General features: G+C 49.0%; 1 protein-coding gene across 1 annotated transcript in view; it reads left to right on the plus strand.

Annotated features, from left to right (window-relative positions):
* FAM227A (family with sequence similarity 227 member A) overlaps positions 1-20,192 on the plus strand; it is an 80,844-nt gene that overhangs the window by 26,367 nt on the left and 34,285 nt on the right. Inside the window, exons 12-14 of the mRNA XM_085601292.1 lie at positions 6,897-7,008; positions 7,808-7,920; positions 8,015-8,178. Of these exons, the coding sequence (XP_085457418.1) occupies positions 6,897-7,008; positions 7,808-7,920; positions 8,015-8,178 (389 nt within the window). The remainder of the gene's footprint in view (positions 1-6,896; positions 7,009-7,807; positions 7,921-8,014; positions 8,179-20,192) is intronic.

Consider the following 20,192-nt stretch of genomic DNA (forward strand, 5'->3'; position numbering starts at 1 on the left):
GGGGGGTCAACCAAATACATTCAAAGAAAGGAAACCATATAATTGATTAATATGTGATAGGCCTTTCCAATGAGTTTCCTGCAGTTCTGATTCTAATTATAGGGTTTCCTGAGAACAGGGTGAACTGGTGTGGCCTGTCGGTAAAATAATAATAGAGACCAATCAGTAAATGATTAATTATTTTAAAGTGACCAACCGTGTGAAGTATATATTCTGGCAAATGATGCCTTTTGTGCTTGGTTACTTATAAAGCGGATATTTGAAAAATCTTTGTATTACTGTAAGAGGCAAAATCTGTTTTTTAGACAGAATTTCTATTGTTTCAAGTTATTAAAAACCATCACAAAGCACAGTAAAAAGGTAATCTATCATGACCATTCAATAAAAAGAGCAAAAAGCACAACGTGCGACTCTGGTAGGGACCAGCTTCCCTAAAGTTCAAGGTGCAATAATAATCATGTGTAAAAAAAGATTTAACCAGAATAAAACCAACTCTAAAAAGGTTTGGACTGTCCCAAGAATTACCATAATTTCTACTGGCTCTGTTACTGTTTCTAGGTAGGACAAGCCAGCCCAGCAAACAACCTCTATGTGGTTGTTTCTGATCCCAGCGGAATATCTCCTAAAAATTTAAAGGCCAACAACCTGCTGAAAGTATTGCAATTTGACTATGGTCCGGTGAACAATTTCAGCACGTGCAATAACACTGTCTCCCCGGCCCCTTCGATCATGTAAAAGGGCCCCAGTAATGGGTTCTCAGTGATAATGTTGTTGTATAAGCTTTATTCGACAAAAATGTCATAAAAGCTGCAGTTTAAAAAACAAATTTTTCCTTTAGACCGGGAATACATACATAGAACATTTCCATTATGCGTAAACAATTAATACAATGAAATAAACCCTTGAGCCCTTGATTCGATGACCGATGTTTCATTTTCAAAGTATTGAAAAGACAAGATGACCTTGTCAATCAATTTGTCAAATGTGTTTCTACAATTAAGAAGTAAAAAAGGTCAATTCATCATCAGAAATGGTAAGGACCACTTTCCTTCGAGGTTATTAAAATATTAAAATATAAAGCTATACCTTTCCTAGCAGCGAAGATTTAACATTTAAAGTGCATGTGCGGAATGTGTGCAAAATATCTATAATGGTGAATCATGACTTTGTCGCTGTCCCAGTTTCAATTAAAATTATACCACTCTTGCAAGGACTTTCCGTCTTATGAGCCATGCTTGACCCAAAAACTTTGCTAAGCAGCATGCAAAGAGCGACCTAGAATCTGACCTGTGGGTGTGTAGTGCTGTGTGGTGGTCCCGTGTGCCCAATTGCTGGCAGAGCGGTTTCAGCCATTTTTTCCCGTGGTATTTTGTATGCCGGGCAGGCAAATAATAGATGAACAGTGCTTGCTACAGGGGCTGAGCAGCATGGACAATTTTCCCATTGCTGGTGGCCCACTTTGCTGTCGCCTCGTAAACAGGAAGAGTTCCAAACCTGAAGTGTATATACAGCATTCTATCTCTTGGTACCTGGATTGTGTCAAGAAAGGGCTTAAGATATCTTGTATGTTTGTGAGAAAGAAATACTGCTGTTAATCTGCCCACATTAGGCTTGGAATTCTCCCGTTGGTCCACCCAACCCCAATATTGACGTTTAAGTTCTTCTCTCGTTGAGGGTTCCTGGCTGACCCAACAGGTTCTAAGACCTATGTCTAACAATGTTTTTTTGATGCCAGCTATCCAACCTATTTTACAGCCGGTGTCTAGGCGGATTATTTCAGTGAGGGCATCAGCATAAGAGAGAAGTTCAGGAGTCCGCCTAATGCGGACCCAGAAGAGTAGAGGGCGCAACCTGGCTACATCAGCTATTGACCACCTACCCATATCCAGTAACACAGGAGTGAGGGGGACGTATTTAGGTGCCATAACCAGGTCTCTTAGGAATTTGTGCTCCGATCTACTAAGCTCTTCAAGTTTGTCAAAGCCCCAGAGCTCTGCACCATAAAGGGCAGAGCTAACTGCTTTAGTGTCATATATATTAAGGGCAGGGGCTATAGGCCTGGTGTGCGATCGGGGATGCTCTCTCCCTATTACTCCGGCCACACGCTTGTTGGCCATCAGCATTTTTGCTAAATGGGGTCTCCAAGACATTTTTTCAGTAAGTCTTACACCTAGGTAGTCGAAGGTGTCCACCTTTTCAAGGGGTGCCCTTCTAAGCAAAGGGCCGTTCCTGAATGACCTGTGGCAATTTATGGCCCTAAATTTGGTTTTCGGGATGTTTATTACCAGACCCCGGTTGTCGCAGAAGATTTGGAACCTATTGATAAGATGTTGTAATCCAACTGGGGTCTTTGATATCAGCAGGGTATCGTCTACGAACAACAGGGTTGGAATCTTGTTGCCCCCCAATATAGGTGAGTCTGCAGGCTCCTCTAAGAGGAATGCTACACACATGATCCAAGTTCCGTAACACCTAATGTACAAAAATGTTGCCTGTGAATGTCAGTCTTAATCACAGAATGGGACCGGTATTCAGCCCTGTATAAGGCCATAGATAAATAGATGTAAAAACATGATAAAAGCTCAGAGCACCCCATAGAGATTGTCCAGCAAATACAAATCTTAATAAAACTAATGATTAGGAACTTGCTAATACCACGGTCAATGTTTTTTAGCTTCTTTAAGGAATTTCACACAACGGGCCGATAACTGCGTGCTCATAACACTCAGACATGCAAAGATAGCTGTGTTGCATTGCCTTATACCAAGATTACAAAACAGCGCTTTCAGACAGAAACATCTTCAAGTTGTTTAATTTGGGCAAACAAATATTATGTGGGCGAGTTCTTGAATGTCCGTGATCCTCGATTGTATCCTCGACGTTTTTAACAGCAAATTTGCTGAAAGCTTTGGGGTTAAATTAGAGAGTGGAATGTTGGTCATCTCCAGGGCTTCCATTGCATCCCTCAAGTAGCATTCCCATGGTAGTGTTTTGTCATGAAAACCTCAGCATATCATTTCCATGAGTGACCTTGGAGCCGCTTTGCTGAACATCTCTCCCATAATATCCCAAATATCAAGCCTTTAATATTAATGATTATTTAAAAAGACCAAATCCACGCCTTAGCTGTGAGGATAGAGCGGCATCAGGGAGATTAAAAAGTTGCCTATACCACCTCAATTGGGCTTTGTCCAGCCAGCCCGAGATACGGTCTTTAAAAATCAATGTGCCATACTTGAGTGTAGGCATACATTTGACATTCATTACATTGAAGATACCCGTAAGGTCAGGCCCATTCATCGCAGAAGCCAGTTTTTTAAAACTCACTGTCATTGACCGGAGCCGACACTTTAAGATGCTCTAAATGTGTAATATGCGAACCACAGTTATTAAACTGAATGCCCAAATATTTTAAGCTAGTAACTTGTTCCAAGATCGCATTGTTTATGGAAAAATGTAATTTGGCCGGACGTTTGTTCCTGAGTCCGCAGGCCATGATTTTAGTTGCTGTAATTCATTTTCAAGTTTGTTTTCTGCACAGTAACAAGCTAGGGCCGCCAATGGTCGCTGCAGCCCCACCGCAGTATGATCAAATAATAAATTGTCGTCCGCATACTGGAGGCATTGCATGTGAACGCCTGCAAACTTCCGAGGTACTGCACTGCACATGTGACTCCCAAAGCTTTATTAATATTGGCCAAATAAAGATTGAACAACAATGGCGCAAAGGTGCAACCTTGTTTTACTCCAGTGGTGGGGACTCTGTTAGATGTAACTTTCTTATGTGTCGGTGTGTAGGCCTCTGATGGCACCTAAAAGGCCTTCTGTAATGCCCCAGCTCGACGGCTTCTGCCACAATCTCCCTCTGTCCACTCTTATCAAATGCGGTTTTGAAGTCTATCGTTGCAACATATAATGGGGGTCATTTTTTGGTATTTGCGGTTTTAATCAGCGAGGAAAGTATCATCAGGTTGTCTTTGATTCCGTGCCCGTGCCTGAAGCCTGATTGGGTGATGAGAATAAGGGCTGGACCACTCTTCTAGCTCCTTGTTCAAGATCTTAACGAAGCATTTACCTTCCACGTCCAGTAAGGCAGTAAGTCAGAAGTTGGAGGGATTATCACATGCTCCCTTTTTATGTATTGGGTTAAGTATAGCACCTCGCCAACTACCCAGCACTGAGTTTTCCATTAAACAGTTTTTAAAAAGGGGATTAAGAAGGGTGGCCCATTCATCTGCAGCATTTTAAAATATCCTTGTAGAGATGCCGATCAGGCTGGGAGCTCCCACAGCTCTAAAAGACGCTAAAATATATTTAATTGAAGCCTTGGGGAATGTAGCATCAGCCCAAGATGAAATACTTTGGATTGGACTGGCACAATCTGCTAATTCTTCAAGTGGAGGCTCCAGATCACCTTCCATTTTTCCGGGATTGTACAAATTAAGGATATATTGCGTCCATGGAGGGGGTGAATGCCGGAAACTCTTTTTGGGTATCTTGATCTGATTTTTTTTTTTTCTTGACAAGTTTACAAAATTTTGTTGGATCTTTTGTTTTTAGGGCCTCCTGTAATTCTACCCAAGCCTGCTCCTCATTAGCACGGGCAATTTTCTAGGCTTTTAGCCAACAACCCTTCATCGCCTTCCTGATCTCAGCAAATTCTCTGGCAGTGGCAGTACCGTTGTGCACGGACCTCCGAAGTTTATCTAGTTTGCGTTTCAGGGTCCTCAACGCTAAATAATTGGGTTCCTTCTACCCATTTTTTGGGGCTTGCTTGCCAACTTCTCTAGTAATTTGGACTGTAATATTTGCCAGCTTGAAGAGGAGAGTGATCTATTTTAAAGCCTCCCTTTGCAGCACTTTTGCAAAATCTGTTGTGAATATTCCGTACTAGTTGTGTGCAATATAATCATTAATTGGTTTTATGTTCGTACTCTGGAAGGTGACAGAAATATTACATACTTCAGCATTACTACAAGATGGTGGAATAAGCTACCATTCTATTTGAGGAATGCTTCTGAGCTGCTGTCTTTTAGGAAGGGACTAAAGACATGGCTCTTTACTCTGTAACCCTGCGTAAGGATTGGAAATATGATATCTAGTGTACATTGTGTGCCGTTTTTTTCAAGTGCCTAGACGCCCTCGGGTAGCAGTGCGCTATATAAATACTTAAATAAATAAATATAAGGTTTCCCAATTGCTAGAGGGAGTACAAACATGTGGCTGCAATTTAGATCATAACTGTAGCTCGGCTTTCTTTGATGCAGCTGAGCGTGCTTTGATGTCTATGGTGCGAGAGTCATATCCACTGACCCGACCATCTCTTTGTGGAAGGATCTCTTGGGGGCCGGGGGGTCGCTCATTCTGCACTGCAAGTTGCATCAATGTTTGTTTTTCTGTCAAGAAGGAATAAGTTTGCCGAGTTTCTCAACTTTGAAAAACAACTTATTTCTCTTCTCACTCCCAGAACTAGATGCACTGCATATTAACCTCTTCCCCGCTCATGACGGAACCACTCCATCATGAGCCACGGTTGCGCTGTGCTCATGACGGAGTGGTTCCGTCATGCTACGGCTGTTGGTGGCCGCTCCGCCCACGCGGCGCTAATTCCCCGCCTGTGCGGGCGATTAGCGCAGTGGGCGGAGACGTGACGGAACCACTCCGTCATGAGCACAGCTCAACCGTGGCTCGTGACGGAGTGGTTCCGTCACGAGCACAGCGCCACCGCGCTGCCCCCAAACCCCCCCCCCCCCCCCAACGCCACGGCGGAATTCCTGCCGCGGCGAAAGGGTTAATGGGCAGTGTCAGCTACCGCACACTACTGTGCAGAACTTCAGTTTCCATTGTATACAATCCATCAAATTTCACACCATTCAACTAGTCTGTTAGGTTATTACACAAAATAACTATTTTGTTCCAATTTTAATTAACAATTTAAAAACATTTCTAAAAATAACAACAGTATTAAATAAGTCACTAGGCCAATTAGTACTATTAAAACAAATATTTTGGATTGGATTGTTTCAGGTCTACGCTCTATAGAAATTCTATAGAAATCACAGTTGAAAATTAATGTAATGGAAAAGTATTGCTTTGATGTGTAAAGCCAGGCAACGCAGTGTAAAAAACCTACATGCATCCTAGCACAAGTGTTCTTTTTTGTATAAATATGAAAAAATTAGAAGATGCAACTTAATTTTCCATGAAACACAAAATAAATGTGAACATATACAGATAAAAGCATTAAAGAAAATATTGCCAAATACAAAAAGAATTGAAGAAAAAATATATATTCAAACCAAGAACCTTACTTCTAATCAGGTGAACAAGGGCAGTGTAGGACATATAGTGTTAAAAAAAAGTACTATGCTAATATGGTGCTTCTTCTTGAGATATAATAAATAAATTCTTGTATCGGCGGCAGGGTATTTACAGGAGTATCAAAATAATATGATGAGTACCATAGTGAAATGGCATCTACTCTAAAGTTGGATATTAGAATCATTCTTTTATGGTCAGTACAAGACCTACATGGTTTAAACGAGGTGCAATAATAACGCAGCTTTAGCTCAGTTGTGGCAAACTGGAGTAATTCCATCATCAGCAATAAGAGGATGGGGTGTAACACAATACCACAGTAATTTGGTGTTGCATCTCCTGGGAAGCCTTTCGACCATTCTACTATTTGACATATGTGAGGCATGATGCTAAAGATATACATACTAATCAACCGAGTAGGTAGTGTTACTTTCTTAAATCAATTAGTGTGGAAGATGCCCCATATAACAAGGAACCTAGTGGGATTTTTCCATCTTTAGCAACAGAATAGAAATAGTACTGGTTCACTCTCAAGGGATTGGCATACTAAAGTAAGATCTCCTCTTATTTTTTCTCAGTGCTCACTATCGCATGAGCGGAAACAAAGCAAGGATCCCTCCAACCTTATAAGCTCGATGAGTGACCCATCCAGGGAAGAGCGTGGTGTGTCCAGCTCCTCTATTATGCCAGGTAGGAGTGTGGTGGCAGAGTGATGAATACACTCAGCTCTTTTGCAGTGTCCTCACTATTCCCATACAGACATGCAGCTAGATTGGCCTGTCCCTCATGAGTTCAAACTCTCTTTTGTCCCTTGCATTTACTTACTCAGCTTGGACCAGCCTGCTCCAGTGACCTTGAGCTCTGTGCTCTCATCATATATCACCATGACTTGACAAGCCTGCTTCTAGTAGATTGTGATCCCTCTGCCTATAATACCATTGTGCACCAGCCTATCTCTAGTGACCTAGTTCTCTGTGTTTTCTTTACCTTTGTTTTTTTACCAGAACTGAACCACTCTGCCACTAGTGAAGTGCATTTCTGTGCTCCCCTACTGTTAATAAAAGGACGGGACCAGAGAGTCCCACAGTCCTGGCTCTAACACCAGAACTGGCCATACCTATCCTTGTGACCTGGAAGTCTATGCTCCCCTTCTTCTGATAGCAGTCTTTCTCTGGATCACTGGGGCTCTGTGACCCTCTACCTTTAATCCCAAGACAGGATCTGCCTGTCTCAAGTGCCCCGAAGCTTGGTGCCTCCTCTACCTTTAATACTAGGGCTCGGCCTGCCTCTGTCGCTACCCTAGACTATGTGATTCTTTACCTAAAATATGGGGAATAGTCCAGCCTAGTGACCAGGAGCACTTGTGTTCACTTTTGAATACACGACTGAGCCCACCGGTGCTAGCAACCTGGAGTTTCCTTTAATGATCCCTTCCTTTTACCTGGATGGAAAAAATGTGAATTCTCACCTAGCAATTGTTTCTTTTCAGCCACTGTACAGAAACCACTCCAGTTGAAGACCGACAAAGGTGCTCCATTGAAGGAAGCAGTTCCATCACAGCCAAAACTATTTGAGATGCGGTCAGTTTTTGTAACAAAAGAGGTAAGATTCCCCCCACAAAGTGTGCACAGCTAGATACATGCTTACTCTGGTGGTATTTCTAATATACTATTTTTTTGTTTTCTCTCCCCAATAGTTACAGTCTCACCCGGCATGCCCTGGGCCAGACTTTATGCACAATCTTTTCAATTTGAAAGGCCACAGCCCACTGGTCCAGCATTACCTGCAGCAGTGGGATGCCCAGCAAAGTACTGGACATGACAGACTGATCAAGTGGACAGAGATCCAGAAGCCCCTGTCATATCCTTTATAGATTCAAGCTTGGTAGGGGTGGTGCGGAGGGTGGTGAACTGTCTGATAGTTGTTCTGCAGGTTGTATGTCAGAATATTGTTAGCAAAAATATCGTCTGATGGGAATACTGTGTCCTAAATTTTGTTTACAAAACTATCATTCTGTTGGGTATAAATGTTCTGTTATTAACTTCAATAGGTAATACTTTTGTAAACGATATTTAGGACATAATGTCTGTCACTCAATATTTTGGTTGCAACATTCTGATACCATATGTGACCCATGCAGTCAGCTGGGTAGTTGGGGATTGAGTTGGACTGTTCAGTTGAAATGCATTAGTTGCCATGATGGACTGGAGAGGCAGAAGCGGTTTAACATCCTATTTTATTTTGCCCAGTCTATCATGGCTACAGGAGGAAGTGGATACTCCCACTATGTCGCAACCTGGGGGCAAGACAATATAAGATTGTGTTCAGAATAGTTAAAAGTGATACTAGACAGTGTACTATTTTAGCTGTCTCAAGATGCTGAATGTGCACTTGGAGGTTAAGTCAGAGAATGATGCTTACCTTTTTATATAAACTTATTTTAAGGTTTTATCTTGATATGAATATTTGCTCTCTGCTTGTTTTTATTCTTTTATCCAAGATCCTTTTATAATGTTTTATGTATTTTAAACGTGTTCTTTTATGGCCTTCGGCTGAAATAAAGATGGTTTGAGTTGAATATAATACCCTTGTGCCTCTGAAATCTTGGTAGGGCAAGGAATCATTGTGTCAGGTCTCATCGCTGGGCATGAGGCACTGCTAAGGTGAATAGAGGAAGAAGAAGACATGTGTAGATGAGTCGTTTACACGTAGGCTTGCTGTTGTCTTTGGGAAAGAGCCACTGCTAAAATAAATGTAGGAAATGGCAAATAGATGAAAAGGAATCATCACATGACAGGTTAACCCTTAAGGGTGGTAACCGCAATAATGCTACAGATGCAACATATGTATCTCAAGCTTTTCACAGTGACCAGTCTATCTTGGCAACTAATGCATTTCAACTGAACAGTCTAACTCAATCTCCAACTACCCAGCTGACCGTCCCATGAGCTTGTGGAGTATTTTTTGTGATTTGGTGTAGAAACACGGGAGGATATACTTCAACGTGAAAAATCCTCTCCGCCCTCTCGGCACAGGGGAAGAGTCCCTTTCCCTGCTGCTATAGTCTTATCGTCGATTTCCGGGACTGTGCATAATCTCTGCCTGTACAGTAGGGGTTTCAAGGCAACCATATCATTAATGCGCCTTAGCCCATAGTCTAGCAGCAATTGGTGTAGTGGAGTGCTTGCTGGGGGATTATGTAGGCTTCTCATAAGACGATTTTCTACTTGCACAAAAGACATGACATCTGCTTTACCTCATCATTCAGCTCCATATAAGGAAGCACCTAGTGCCTGGCACCTATATATCTCAAGGGATGGAGTAATTGGGCTATATGTGGATGCACGAAAAACCCTCAAAATAGCCCCACAGTACGGTTCAAGTTTAATCTTGCACTTTTGGATGTGCAGTAGCCAAACAAATCGATCAGAGAGAGTCAACCCCAGGTAGTCAAACACTCTAACCTGTTCCAAGCATTCCGCATTAAGAGCAGGAGTTCGACGGGATGATGAGAAAGGGTGGGGCGTGGCTTGGACTCCACCGAGCATGGACGCGTGAGCTGAGAGCTCCGTGTCGGCCTCGGAATTTATCCTGTCTAGCACCCTACCTGGCGGTGTTACGGATCCCGGAGTGGTCCCCTATGCCCGAGTGGCGCCTGCCGGTGGATTGAGAGGGGTGTCAGACTTGAGCGGTGGCGCCGCCCGACGCCTGCAGCGGCTCCGGATTGGAGAGGCCCGGCCATTTTCTTTCGGGCCTGCGCGGGGCCTGTCATCCACGGCCTCGCGTGCACTGGGGCCCGGCGGAGGAGTCCAGCGTTTCGGCTGCGGCTGTGACGGCGCCTGACCTGCGCTGCGGAACCCGAGTGCGGCGGCGGCAGGGGAGAACTGGGAGGCCCCTGGGGCCGTCGGGGACTGGTGACGGCCCGCTGGAGTGGTGACCTGCGGCGGCTGTGGAGGTGTGCGGGCGGCTGCGACACTGCCGGCGATGGCGGCGCCCCGGGCCTGATGGTGGTGCCCTGGTGATCGACCTGGACAGCGGACGGAGGCCTGGCGCGTGAGTGGCGAGAGAGGTGCTGGGCTTTGAACTGCGGGCTTCTCCCCCTCTGCCCCCCCCGCGTCCTGCGCCTTGAGGCGGGAGAGACCCTCGCTGCGGGACGATTGCTGAGGGTGGACGCGCTGCTGCGGGGACTCTGCCCTGAGGCCGGTTGGCCGTGTTTCCTGGAGGGACGGGTCCTTGGAAGGTGCCCCATGTTACGTGTGATAGCTGCGCCCTGTATTGCCCGGGGCGCCCGGGAGTGGCTGGTTCCATCTATGGCTGTGGAGATCTCCGGTGGGTGAACTGGTGCGCCTGGTGTGCCAGCGACGGACTTCCCGGGGGAGCCCGAGACTGTTGCACCCTGGGCCCTGGGACCGCTGGAGGTGGCCGAGGTGGATGACTTGCTGCGGATCCGGGAGGTGGCTCCTCTCTCGAGTGGTCCTGGTGCGTGGCCTGCTGTAGTGGTGTCCCCCGGCCTGGCGGTGATTGCTGCTTCTGCCCCTGCCTGCGTGGGACCTGATCGCTGGGAGCGGCTTTTGTGACGCGGAGGGGGACCTGGAGTGGCGACTGCGGCGTGGTACTGCTGCTGAGTCTTTCCTTTTTTCTGGAGGTCGCTTTTGCGGCGGGCTCATGGGGAAGCCGCGGCGCGGCACAGGGGCGCCTCCGCTGGATCGTGCGGAGGCTCCGCCGGACCCTCAGGACCCTGACCCGGCTGGGGCGCTGGCGGCGGGGCTGCGGCAGCAACAGATGAATCGGATCCTCCAGGCCATCTCGGACTCGGGGGAGGCACTGCGCCGGGATATAGCGCAGGTGTCCACGAGTCTTGGGCTTTTGCGAGCTGACCATGGCAAAATGGCTGACCGTGTGAAAAGTACGGAACTTACGCTAGTGGCACTGGAGCCGGCCCAGAAGGCGACGGAGGCCTCGGTGGGGGCCTTGGCGAGCAGAGTGCGACTGCTCGAGAGGAGGGCCGAAGAGGCGGAAGGGCGCAACAGGCGCAATAACATACGGGTGGTGGGCCTGCCCGAGAGAATCGAAGGGGACGACATGGTCGGCTATCTTGAAAAGTGGCTCCGAGAGGTGGTGGCGCCGGAGGGCCTATCGCAGTTCTATACCCTTGAAAGGGCCCATCGAGTGTCGGCCCGCCAGCCGGCTGCGGGCCGTCCCCCGAGACCGGTGGTGGCGCGCCTGCTGCATTTCAAGGATCGTGATCTTATCCTGCGGGCTGCCCGGACATCTGGCCCCTACCGAGTTGACAATGCTCAGGTCTCCCTGTACCCGGATTGTTCCCAGGAGGTCCAGCGGAGTCGCTTCTCCTTCATGGCGATCAAGAAGGCCCTGCGAGTGGAGGGGATTCAGTATTCCCTGTTTTTCCCAGCTCGATTGAAGGTGATGGCGAATGGGACTGCTCACTTCTTCGATGCACCTGAAGATGCGTGGCGCTGGTTGGAACAGTACCGCGCGACTGGGGGCGATGCTGGGCGGAGGGACTCGGAGGCCGGGTCCCAGCCGAGGCCTCGCTGGGATCGCCGACACAGGAGGCGTGTGGTGGGCGGAGGGTCTCCATCGCATTCTCAGACGGAGTTGGAGAGGCAGGCGGCTTTGCAGGCGGTCTCTGTCATTTCTGGTGCGGCGGCTGCGACTTCGGTGGCTGATTCGGGATCCCGGCGGAGTTCCGAGGAGGAAGAGTCGGAGGAGTCAGTGAGCTCTGAGAGAGCCGATGGACATTTACCGGAGGTCACGCCGGGCACCGCAGACGGAATGCTGGACGAGTGAGACAGTCTGAATATGAACTGTGTACGGTACAGGGTGGCGAACCTTTTGATGCCTTGTGGTCCGGGGAGGGGCGAGGATGACTCTGTTGGGGGTGATGGGGGCATAGTTCCTGGGTTGAGCGAGGGGGCGGGGGTGGGAGGGGGGTTTACTTTGGGGGGACCGTTGGGGGCGGGACGCCACCGGGAGGGGGGGACTTTGACTCTTAAGGCCGACAAGCGGACTGGATTGTTTGGATTGCTGTCCGGCCCGTGCTGGTGCTGGGTCACCTCCTCTACCTCACACGTATTGTGAGACTCTGGTAGCTACCAGGGTATTTTCTAGTTCAATGGGTGTTTGGATGGGTAACTGCGGTTTAGAGCCTGTTCTGGGGTTGGGAGGGTTCTGGGGTTGTTGGGGATGGTTTGTGCTGGGGGGGATGTGTCAGTGTGCCCGCTGGGCTGCTTTGGTCTGTGTTTGATGGTATACTTTGGTATGGCGACCCGACCTGAATTGAAGTGTATTACGTGGAAGGTGCGTGGGCTGAACTCCATGAGAAGACGTTATAAAGTGCATGCATATTTGGTCCGTAGGGGGATACAAGTGGCTTTTTTGCAAGAGACGCATGTGGATCGGGCTGAGGGGTTAGCGTTACAGAAGCGATGGAGGGGACAGTTCTTTTACATTACCTTTTTGGCCTTTGCTAAAGGGGCCTTGATCTGGGTCCGCTCCGGGGTTCCTTTCCAACCTACGGCCACGTTGGTGGATCCGGAGGGGAGGTTTGTGGCGGTGTCTGGTCGGTTGGATGGTAGAGACGTGACCTTCTGCAGTATCTATGCCCCGAATGCTGACTACTCGGCATTCTTTGCACGGCTCTCTGGGAGGCTAGCGTCCTTTTTGGTCGGCACAGTGTTTCTTGGGGGGGACTTTAACTCAATCACTGATGTGGAACTGGATCGCTCTCACCCCCCGCTGGCTCAGGCGGCAGTGCACAGGGTGGCCAAGGTGCGCCGGGACTGGCAGGCAGCCTGGGGTCTGGTGGATGCTTGGCGGGTGTATCACCCGTCTGAAAGGGACTATTCTTTCTACTCTGCGCCGCATGACCTCCATGTTCGGTTGGATGGCTTCTTATGTACCCCGGGAGCCCTGGCGCTTACATGCCGTAGCGAGTATCTGGCAAAGACAATCTCGGACCACAATCCTTGTTTGATTACGGTCCTCTGGCGCGGCAGCGGCAAGTGATTCCGACCTGGCGTTTGAATCCGGTGGCGCTGGAGGACCCTGTGTTTCACGCGGAGCTTGGGGAGGGGGTGGAGCGCTACTTTGCGGGTAATTCGGGGACGGCGTCGAGTAGGGCCCAGGAATGGGACGCCCTTAAAGCGGTGGTGCGAGGGATTTGCATCTCGGCCGTCGCCGGGACGCTCAGGGTACTGTCACAGGACATTGACCGAGCAGAGGCGCGGTTGCGCCGGGCGGAACTTGCCGGTCATACAGACGGGGACGCCCGGGGTGAGGTCTTGGCGGCGCGGGAGGAGGTGGCCACTCAGGTGGAGCGGCTTCGCTGCTACGATCATAAGGAATATATGGTCCGCGCGCACGCTGAACGGGATAAAGTAGGGGCGTTATTGGCATGGCTGGCTAACCCGGCTGTCAGGGGAACTCCGATAGTGTCCCTGGCCCTCCCAACAGGGGGCCTGGTTTACTCTCAGGGGCAGATTAATGACCAATTTTTGGATTATTACTCTCTATTGTATCGGAGTCGGATGCAGGACCTGCCTGACGGGCTGGACACTTATTTAGAAGAGGCTGAGTTACCACAGTTGGATCCGGAGCAGAGTTCTGCCCTGGGGGCGGAAATCTCTATAGGGGAAATTAGAGCAGCGGTCAAACACATGGCTCGGAACAAGACCCCGGGGGCGGATGGTCTCCCCGTGGAGTTTTATGCCGCATATTTGGACACTTTGGCTCCGCGTCTGCAGGCAGTATATAGGGAGGCGTGGACTGCGGGCGAGCTGCCGTGCACCTTGCGGAAGGCGATCATAGTGCCGCTGCTGAAGAAGGATGGGGCTCCATCCTCCAGGTCGGCATACCGGCCGCTCTCCATGCTCTTAATCGATTATAAGATCCTTAGTAAGATCTTGGCCACGCGACTCATGGGCCATATGAGCGCACTGGTCCATCCGGACCAATCGGGTTTCATTCCCCAGAGGAATACCGCAGCCTGCATCCGACGGCTGGTGCGGATAGTGGGGGACCGGGCGGAGGGCCCATCGGAGGCCGCGGTGCTGTCGGTAGATATCGAAAAGGCATTCGATAGCGTAGAGTGGCCATATCTGTTTCGGGTGCTGACGGGGTTTGGCCTGGGGGACCACTTTGTGCGCTGGACTTGATTGCTATATAGTTCTGCCACAGCTAGGGTCCGCGCGGGACGTACTATCTCGGCGGCTTGTCGGGTGGAGAGAGGCACTCGTCAGGGCTGTTCGCTGTCCCCCCTCCTGTTTGCCCTGGCGATCGAACCCCTAGCGGCACATGCCCGTCGGGGATGTTCCTATGTGGGGGTCCCGCTCCGTGGCGAGCTACATTATATTTCCCTGTACGCGGACGACCTTTTGTTGTATTTAGCAGATGCGAGGGATTCCTTGCGGGGTGCTAGGACCCTGCTCCGGGAGTTTGGCACTTTCTCGGGACTGCAGGTTAACTGGGCTAAGACTTGCCTATTTCCTTTATCCCCTGGGACCCAGGCGCCTGAGGCGCTTGATGACCTACGTTGGGAACCGGCCTGCCTGTCATACTTGGGCGTCCGCATATTTCACGCCCCGGCTGATCTCCTTGAGGGAAATGTGGGTGGCGCGCTAAGGGGGCTTAAAGGGAGTATGGCGTTTTGGCGCACCCTCCCGTTATCGGTGGCTGGGCGTGTAGCGCTGCTGAAAATGGTAGCGCTGCCGCGATTGCTTTATTTTTTTCATACCTTGCCGATCTGGATTCCGGCTTCCTTTTTCAAGGCGCTCCGTGCACTGACGACAGGGTTCATTTGGGGATCGGGTAGACGTCGGGTGGCGTTGGCCACTCTGCTGAGGCCGAGGGCGGAGGGGGAGCTGGCGGTTCCAGATTTTGAATGGTATTATTTGGCAGCGCAGCTGCAATGGCTCACACAGGCCGTGGCACGTGAGTTCCGAGGCCCTGAGGGCCCGCAGGGTAGGATCATCCCTAGGCATGTGTGGTCCTTTATTGGGCTGCAGCAAAAACTCCGGTTGGACCAGCTTACCCTTGAGGAGCACACGCTTCGGCTTTGCTGGAACCGCAGTCAGAAACGGACAGGCTTCGGGGTTCCGTACGCCCCGGAAATCCCTTTGGGTATGTGCACGGCTCTCCCGCATGGTGGAGACTGGTCGGCGTTGGCGGGTTGGGAGGACCGCGGGGTTCATATGATTGGGGATCTATATAGAGACGGGGTTTTGTTACCATTCCAGGATCTACAGCAGGAGTTTGACTTGCCAAGGGGGGACTATCTTCTCCACTCGGCTTTGGTGTCCGGGATTCGGAAGCATTGGAAGATGGGGCTAGCGGAACCCCCGACGTCCTTGGGATGTCAGTACGTTGTTATGGCGGCGGGCACGTTTAAGGCCATTACTTGCCTCTATGGGCGATTGTCCACGGAGGGGCTCGCACCCTTGGCTGCCTTGCGGGACAAGTGGGAGGGGGATCTGGGGAGGCCTGTTCCAGAGACGGCGTGGGCGCAGATGCTGCGGCGAGCCTGGAAGGGTACGCGCAACGCTAGGTTTCAACTGGTTCAATTTTACACTCTCCACAGAGCCTACCTGACTCCGGCGAAGATCACGCGGTATTTCGGAGGCCCTCCATCGATGTGTCCTCGGTGCCCTTCGGAGGGGGCTGACTTCGGCCATATGATCTGGTCCTGTCCGGGTCTGGGCTCTTACTGGGCAGATGTGGTGGCGTGTTTGAATCAAGTGACTGAACGTGAGCTGGCAGTGGACATGGGAACTTGCCTTTTACTTTGGTTTCCGCACACCCCCCGTACAAAAAGTACGAGCAAATTTTGTGATTTGGGGCTGATAATGGCCAAAAGGGAGCTTACCATGCATTGGAAAGCCAGGGCAGGGCCGAGCTTCCGGAGATGGAAAGCGAGCTTCTTGGTTTGGGCGGGGACTGAGGGGGCGCTTCATCTCCAACTGGCTAGGCGTGCTTCTAATGACAAGGCGCTCGATGCTGCTAGGGTGTGGGGTACCTTGGTGGAGGAGCTTCGTTCCCCGGGGGAGCAGGAGGAGGAAGGTGGGGACGCTGTGGGGAGCGCCACGGGGACCCCTGGGGCCGCTGGGGAGTCTGTTTAGGTCAAGGCCACTGGAATGCTTCCCGCGCGCACTCTGCATTTGTGCAATATATTAAGATGTGCCGAGTGGGCGAGTCCCAGGAGTGGTGTGTGCGTGAGTGGCGGTATGTAGCCTTTGGGCCTTTTGAGAGCACCGCGGGGGTTCCTTGTTTAATTTGGAGTGCAGCCTTCTTGTTCCTTGGGGTGCTCTATATTTCACAGGGGAGGGGTCTGCTGCGGGCACACTGACAAGGGGGGGTGGGGGTAGAGTGGGGGCGGGGTAGGAGAGTTAGGGAAGAAAGTGATGCGGACTTACCTTTTTCTGTAATGTCCTCAATGGCCTGGCCCGCGTTGGGGAGGCTATTGTATGTAGTGCTGCATTCATGCTATGATGGTTGGGGGAAAAATCAATAAAAATATTTGTAAAAAATGATGAGAAAGGGTTAAATACCATATATTTGGTTTTGCCCAAATTAATCTCCAGCCCACACACTGTTTGCAAAAAACCTGAAGTGGTCCAGACGTTTTTGGGCCCACATCAGTGTTCTGGAGAGCAAAAGGGTATCGCCGGCAAATAGGAGGGCTGGTACTTAATGGCCTGCCAAAAGTGGAACATTACCCTCACAACTTTCTAGATAAGATACTGGGCCAGATGTACGACCATTGGAATTTGCGACTCGCAAATTGCGACAAATAGCGAGTTGCAAATTGCGAGTCACAAAATCCAATGTACAACAGTGTCTGAAACACTGTTTGCGATTCCCAATGGGGTTGCAAATTTCATGCCTCATGCATATTAATGAGGCTGTCGCAATTTGCGACCCCATTGGGAATGGCTGGCACTCTCAGGGATGGTGACCTGCTGGGGTCAGCAGACCTCCATGTCTGGGACTGCTTTTAAATAAAGAATTTTTTTTTTTTAATGCATCCCATTTTTGGTAAAGGAAAACGGGATGCATTTAAAAAATAAAAATGAAACTTTTCAGTTTCATTTTTTAAAGGCAGGCAGTGGTCCCTGGGACCACTGCCTGCCCTTAAAAAATATTTACGCATGCATTCCCAAAGGGGAAGAGGGTCCCCAGGGGGCCCCTTCCCCTTTGCGAGTGCTTTACCACCTTTCTGAGAAGGGTGGTAAACTGTGAGTGTTTTGTGACCACATGGGTGTTGGAGTCGCTATTAGTAAGGGACGCCCTTGGCATGCCCCTTCCTAATAGTGTGTCGCTAACCCTATTTTGCGAGTCGCTAATTAATTGGCGACTCGCTTAAATGGGGTTGGTACACTGGCCTGACATTTTTTGCGGTTGCAAAGGGGCTGAAATCTCCTTTGCGACCGCAAAATTTGATCATACATTTGGGCTGCTAAACTATTTATGTAAAGGAGGAGGAGGTTTGGGGTCAGCATACACTCCTGCCTCACTTCCCAATTTACAGGGATGGAGTCCATTAGCTCACCCTGGGGTCCGCATCTAACCTGCACATAATTATTTGAATGCAGCCTGATGATAATATTGAGAAGATAGGCAGGGACACCCAACTCCGCCAAAACCCTCTATAAGGGTTCTCTAGGGACTAAATCAAATGCTGATCGGAGGTCAACAAAAATTACATAAAGACTACCTCCCCTCAGCAAAACATGCTTCCAATATAGCAATTGGAAGCAAAGGACCTGTTCTATATTAACCATGCCTTTTCTAAAGCCTGCTTGCAGTGGGGACAGAACATCTGCATCTACCACCCATTCAGTCAGCCTGTTCAGGATAATATGGCTGAACAGTTTTTAGGCACTATCAATAAGACTGATTGGCCTGTAGTTATCAGGAGACGATCTACAGCCTTTTTTAAAATAGGGATTATCTCTGCCCCTGCCGAAGTTGAAGGCAGGGGAGCACCAGCCAATAAGGTGTTACATAATAAAAACAAAATAGGGGCACCAAATATCCTTAAAAAGCTTGAACAAGTCACCAGGGACTTTGTCCAGACCCAGAGCTTTATTGGGTGTAATCATGTCAACTGCCTTCGAGATTTCAAGGGTCGTTATAGGATGTACCAGCTGCAATGCTACAGAGTGCTCATCACCATCAGCTATTGTCTGGCGTAGAACCATATATACAGCTGGGTGTACGCCATCATTCTCTCCAGAAAACTGGTTAGGCAGTGGTTGATTTGTGTCCCCAGCATACAGCTCAGTGAAATGTTTGACCCAATCATTGGCTGTTATGTTAATCTGAAGTGAAGAAAGACTTTCTAGATCGCCACCAGCTGCCACACACCAGAAGGTACGGTAGTCTCTACTTTTGGCAGCATTCAGCATTAAAGTCCATCTACTGCATTCCCACTCTCTTTTAGCTTTGGTGGTGGTGTCTTTGAAAAGCTTCCTAGCTGGCCGAACTTCAAATCTGTGGCCTAACCTAATAGTTTCCAACAGTCCATGCTTAGCTTCCTTACAGGCTTGGTGTACCAGGAGTCCTCCTAATTCCTAGTTTTAGCACCTTGAGATCCCTTGGTGAGTAATGCCCTGGGGGATGCAAACATTAAATTATATGATGCACTAACAGGCTCCCTAAGGTCCAGGCGAGTACTAGGTACTTTTCCACCTGCCACTGCTTCCAGTCCTGCTCTTATAATATGTAAGACCCTCTCAAGGGTTTCATCTGACTCCACTACCATACACCACTTGTGTCTATGCCGATTACTGACTTGGACCAGTCTCTGATCTAAAATTGCATTAGGGCCTATAAGGAGAAAATGACCCAATGCTGCCATTGTAAGGCTCAAAGCATTGTGGGCACTGTCGTGCCTCGGAATTACCACATCATCTAAAACTGGCCATTGCCTAATATCCAAAAGAATATAATCTATCAAGCTGGAGCAATGCAAGCGGTTAAATGTATCTATCCCTTCTTTGTCAGATTTGCATCTCCCATTACAGGTCAGAAGGCCAAAACTGAAGGTGAATGCATTTAACTGCAAGACTGCAGCAGACTATCATTTCACAGGTGCTAATGTGAGCCCCGGGAGCTCCCAAACATGATCCCCCTCGATACTAAGGTCTTCACAAGTGGAAGACAAAGGTTAACATTTACAGTTAAAATCTCCTGCAACTATCATGTAGGGATTAGCATGCAAATCAGCCAGATGGGCTTCAATCAGCTCAAATACATGGGACTCATCTCCGTTACTCCTTGGTTCGCAATACACATTTTACAAATGGAACAGGTCACCTGAAGGGGACGAAAAGGAGATGCAATGGGCTTCTAGGGTGTTCAAAACTACCATCTTAACTGTGCTGCAAAGTGTAGTTTTGATCCAAACAGTCAAAACGCCCCTGAGGGCCTACCGCTACCTGAGTAAATAACAGGGACAAAAAAGTTTGCGTATTCTGCGCGAAGTCGTAAGGCCATTGCCCACATCTCTTGGAATACACAAGTATTAGACAGGTCTATAAGTGAACACCATAGTGGGAAGGTGAGCTTAAAAGCTAACCAAGCAACATTCCAAGAAATCAACTTTGTAAAGTTAGGAGGGCTGGTGGTGGGAGGTTCTAGATTGAACATACCTAGAGCTATTGACCGGATAGAGAAGAGGTCATTATGCTTGGTTGATGGTACATAGACATCAGTATGAATGTTTACTGGGCTAGAATAGACAGTTGTTGTTGAATTAGGGACATCTGGCAACATTGGTTTGGATCTCCACCCTGGTAGGTCTATTGGATGAGGGAGTATCCTAATTGTTGTTTACAATTGTCCGTCAATCCTGA

The sequence above is a fragment of the Triturus cristatus genome, chromosome 4_2, assembly GCF_964204655.1.
Source record: "Triturus cristatus chromosome 4_2, aTriCri1.1, whole genome shotgun sequence".
In the NCBI taxonomy this organism is placed as follows: Eukaryota; Metazoa; Chordata; class Amphibia; order Caudata; family Salamandridae; genus Triturus; species Triturus cristatus.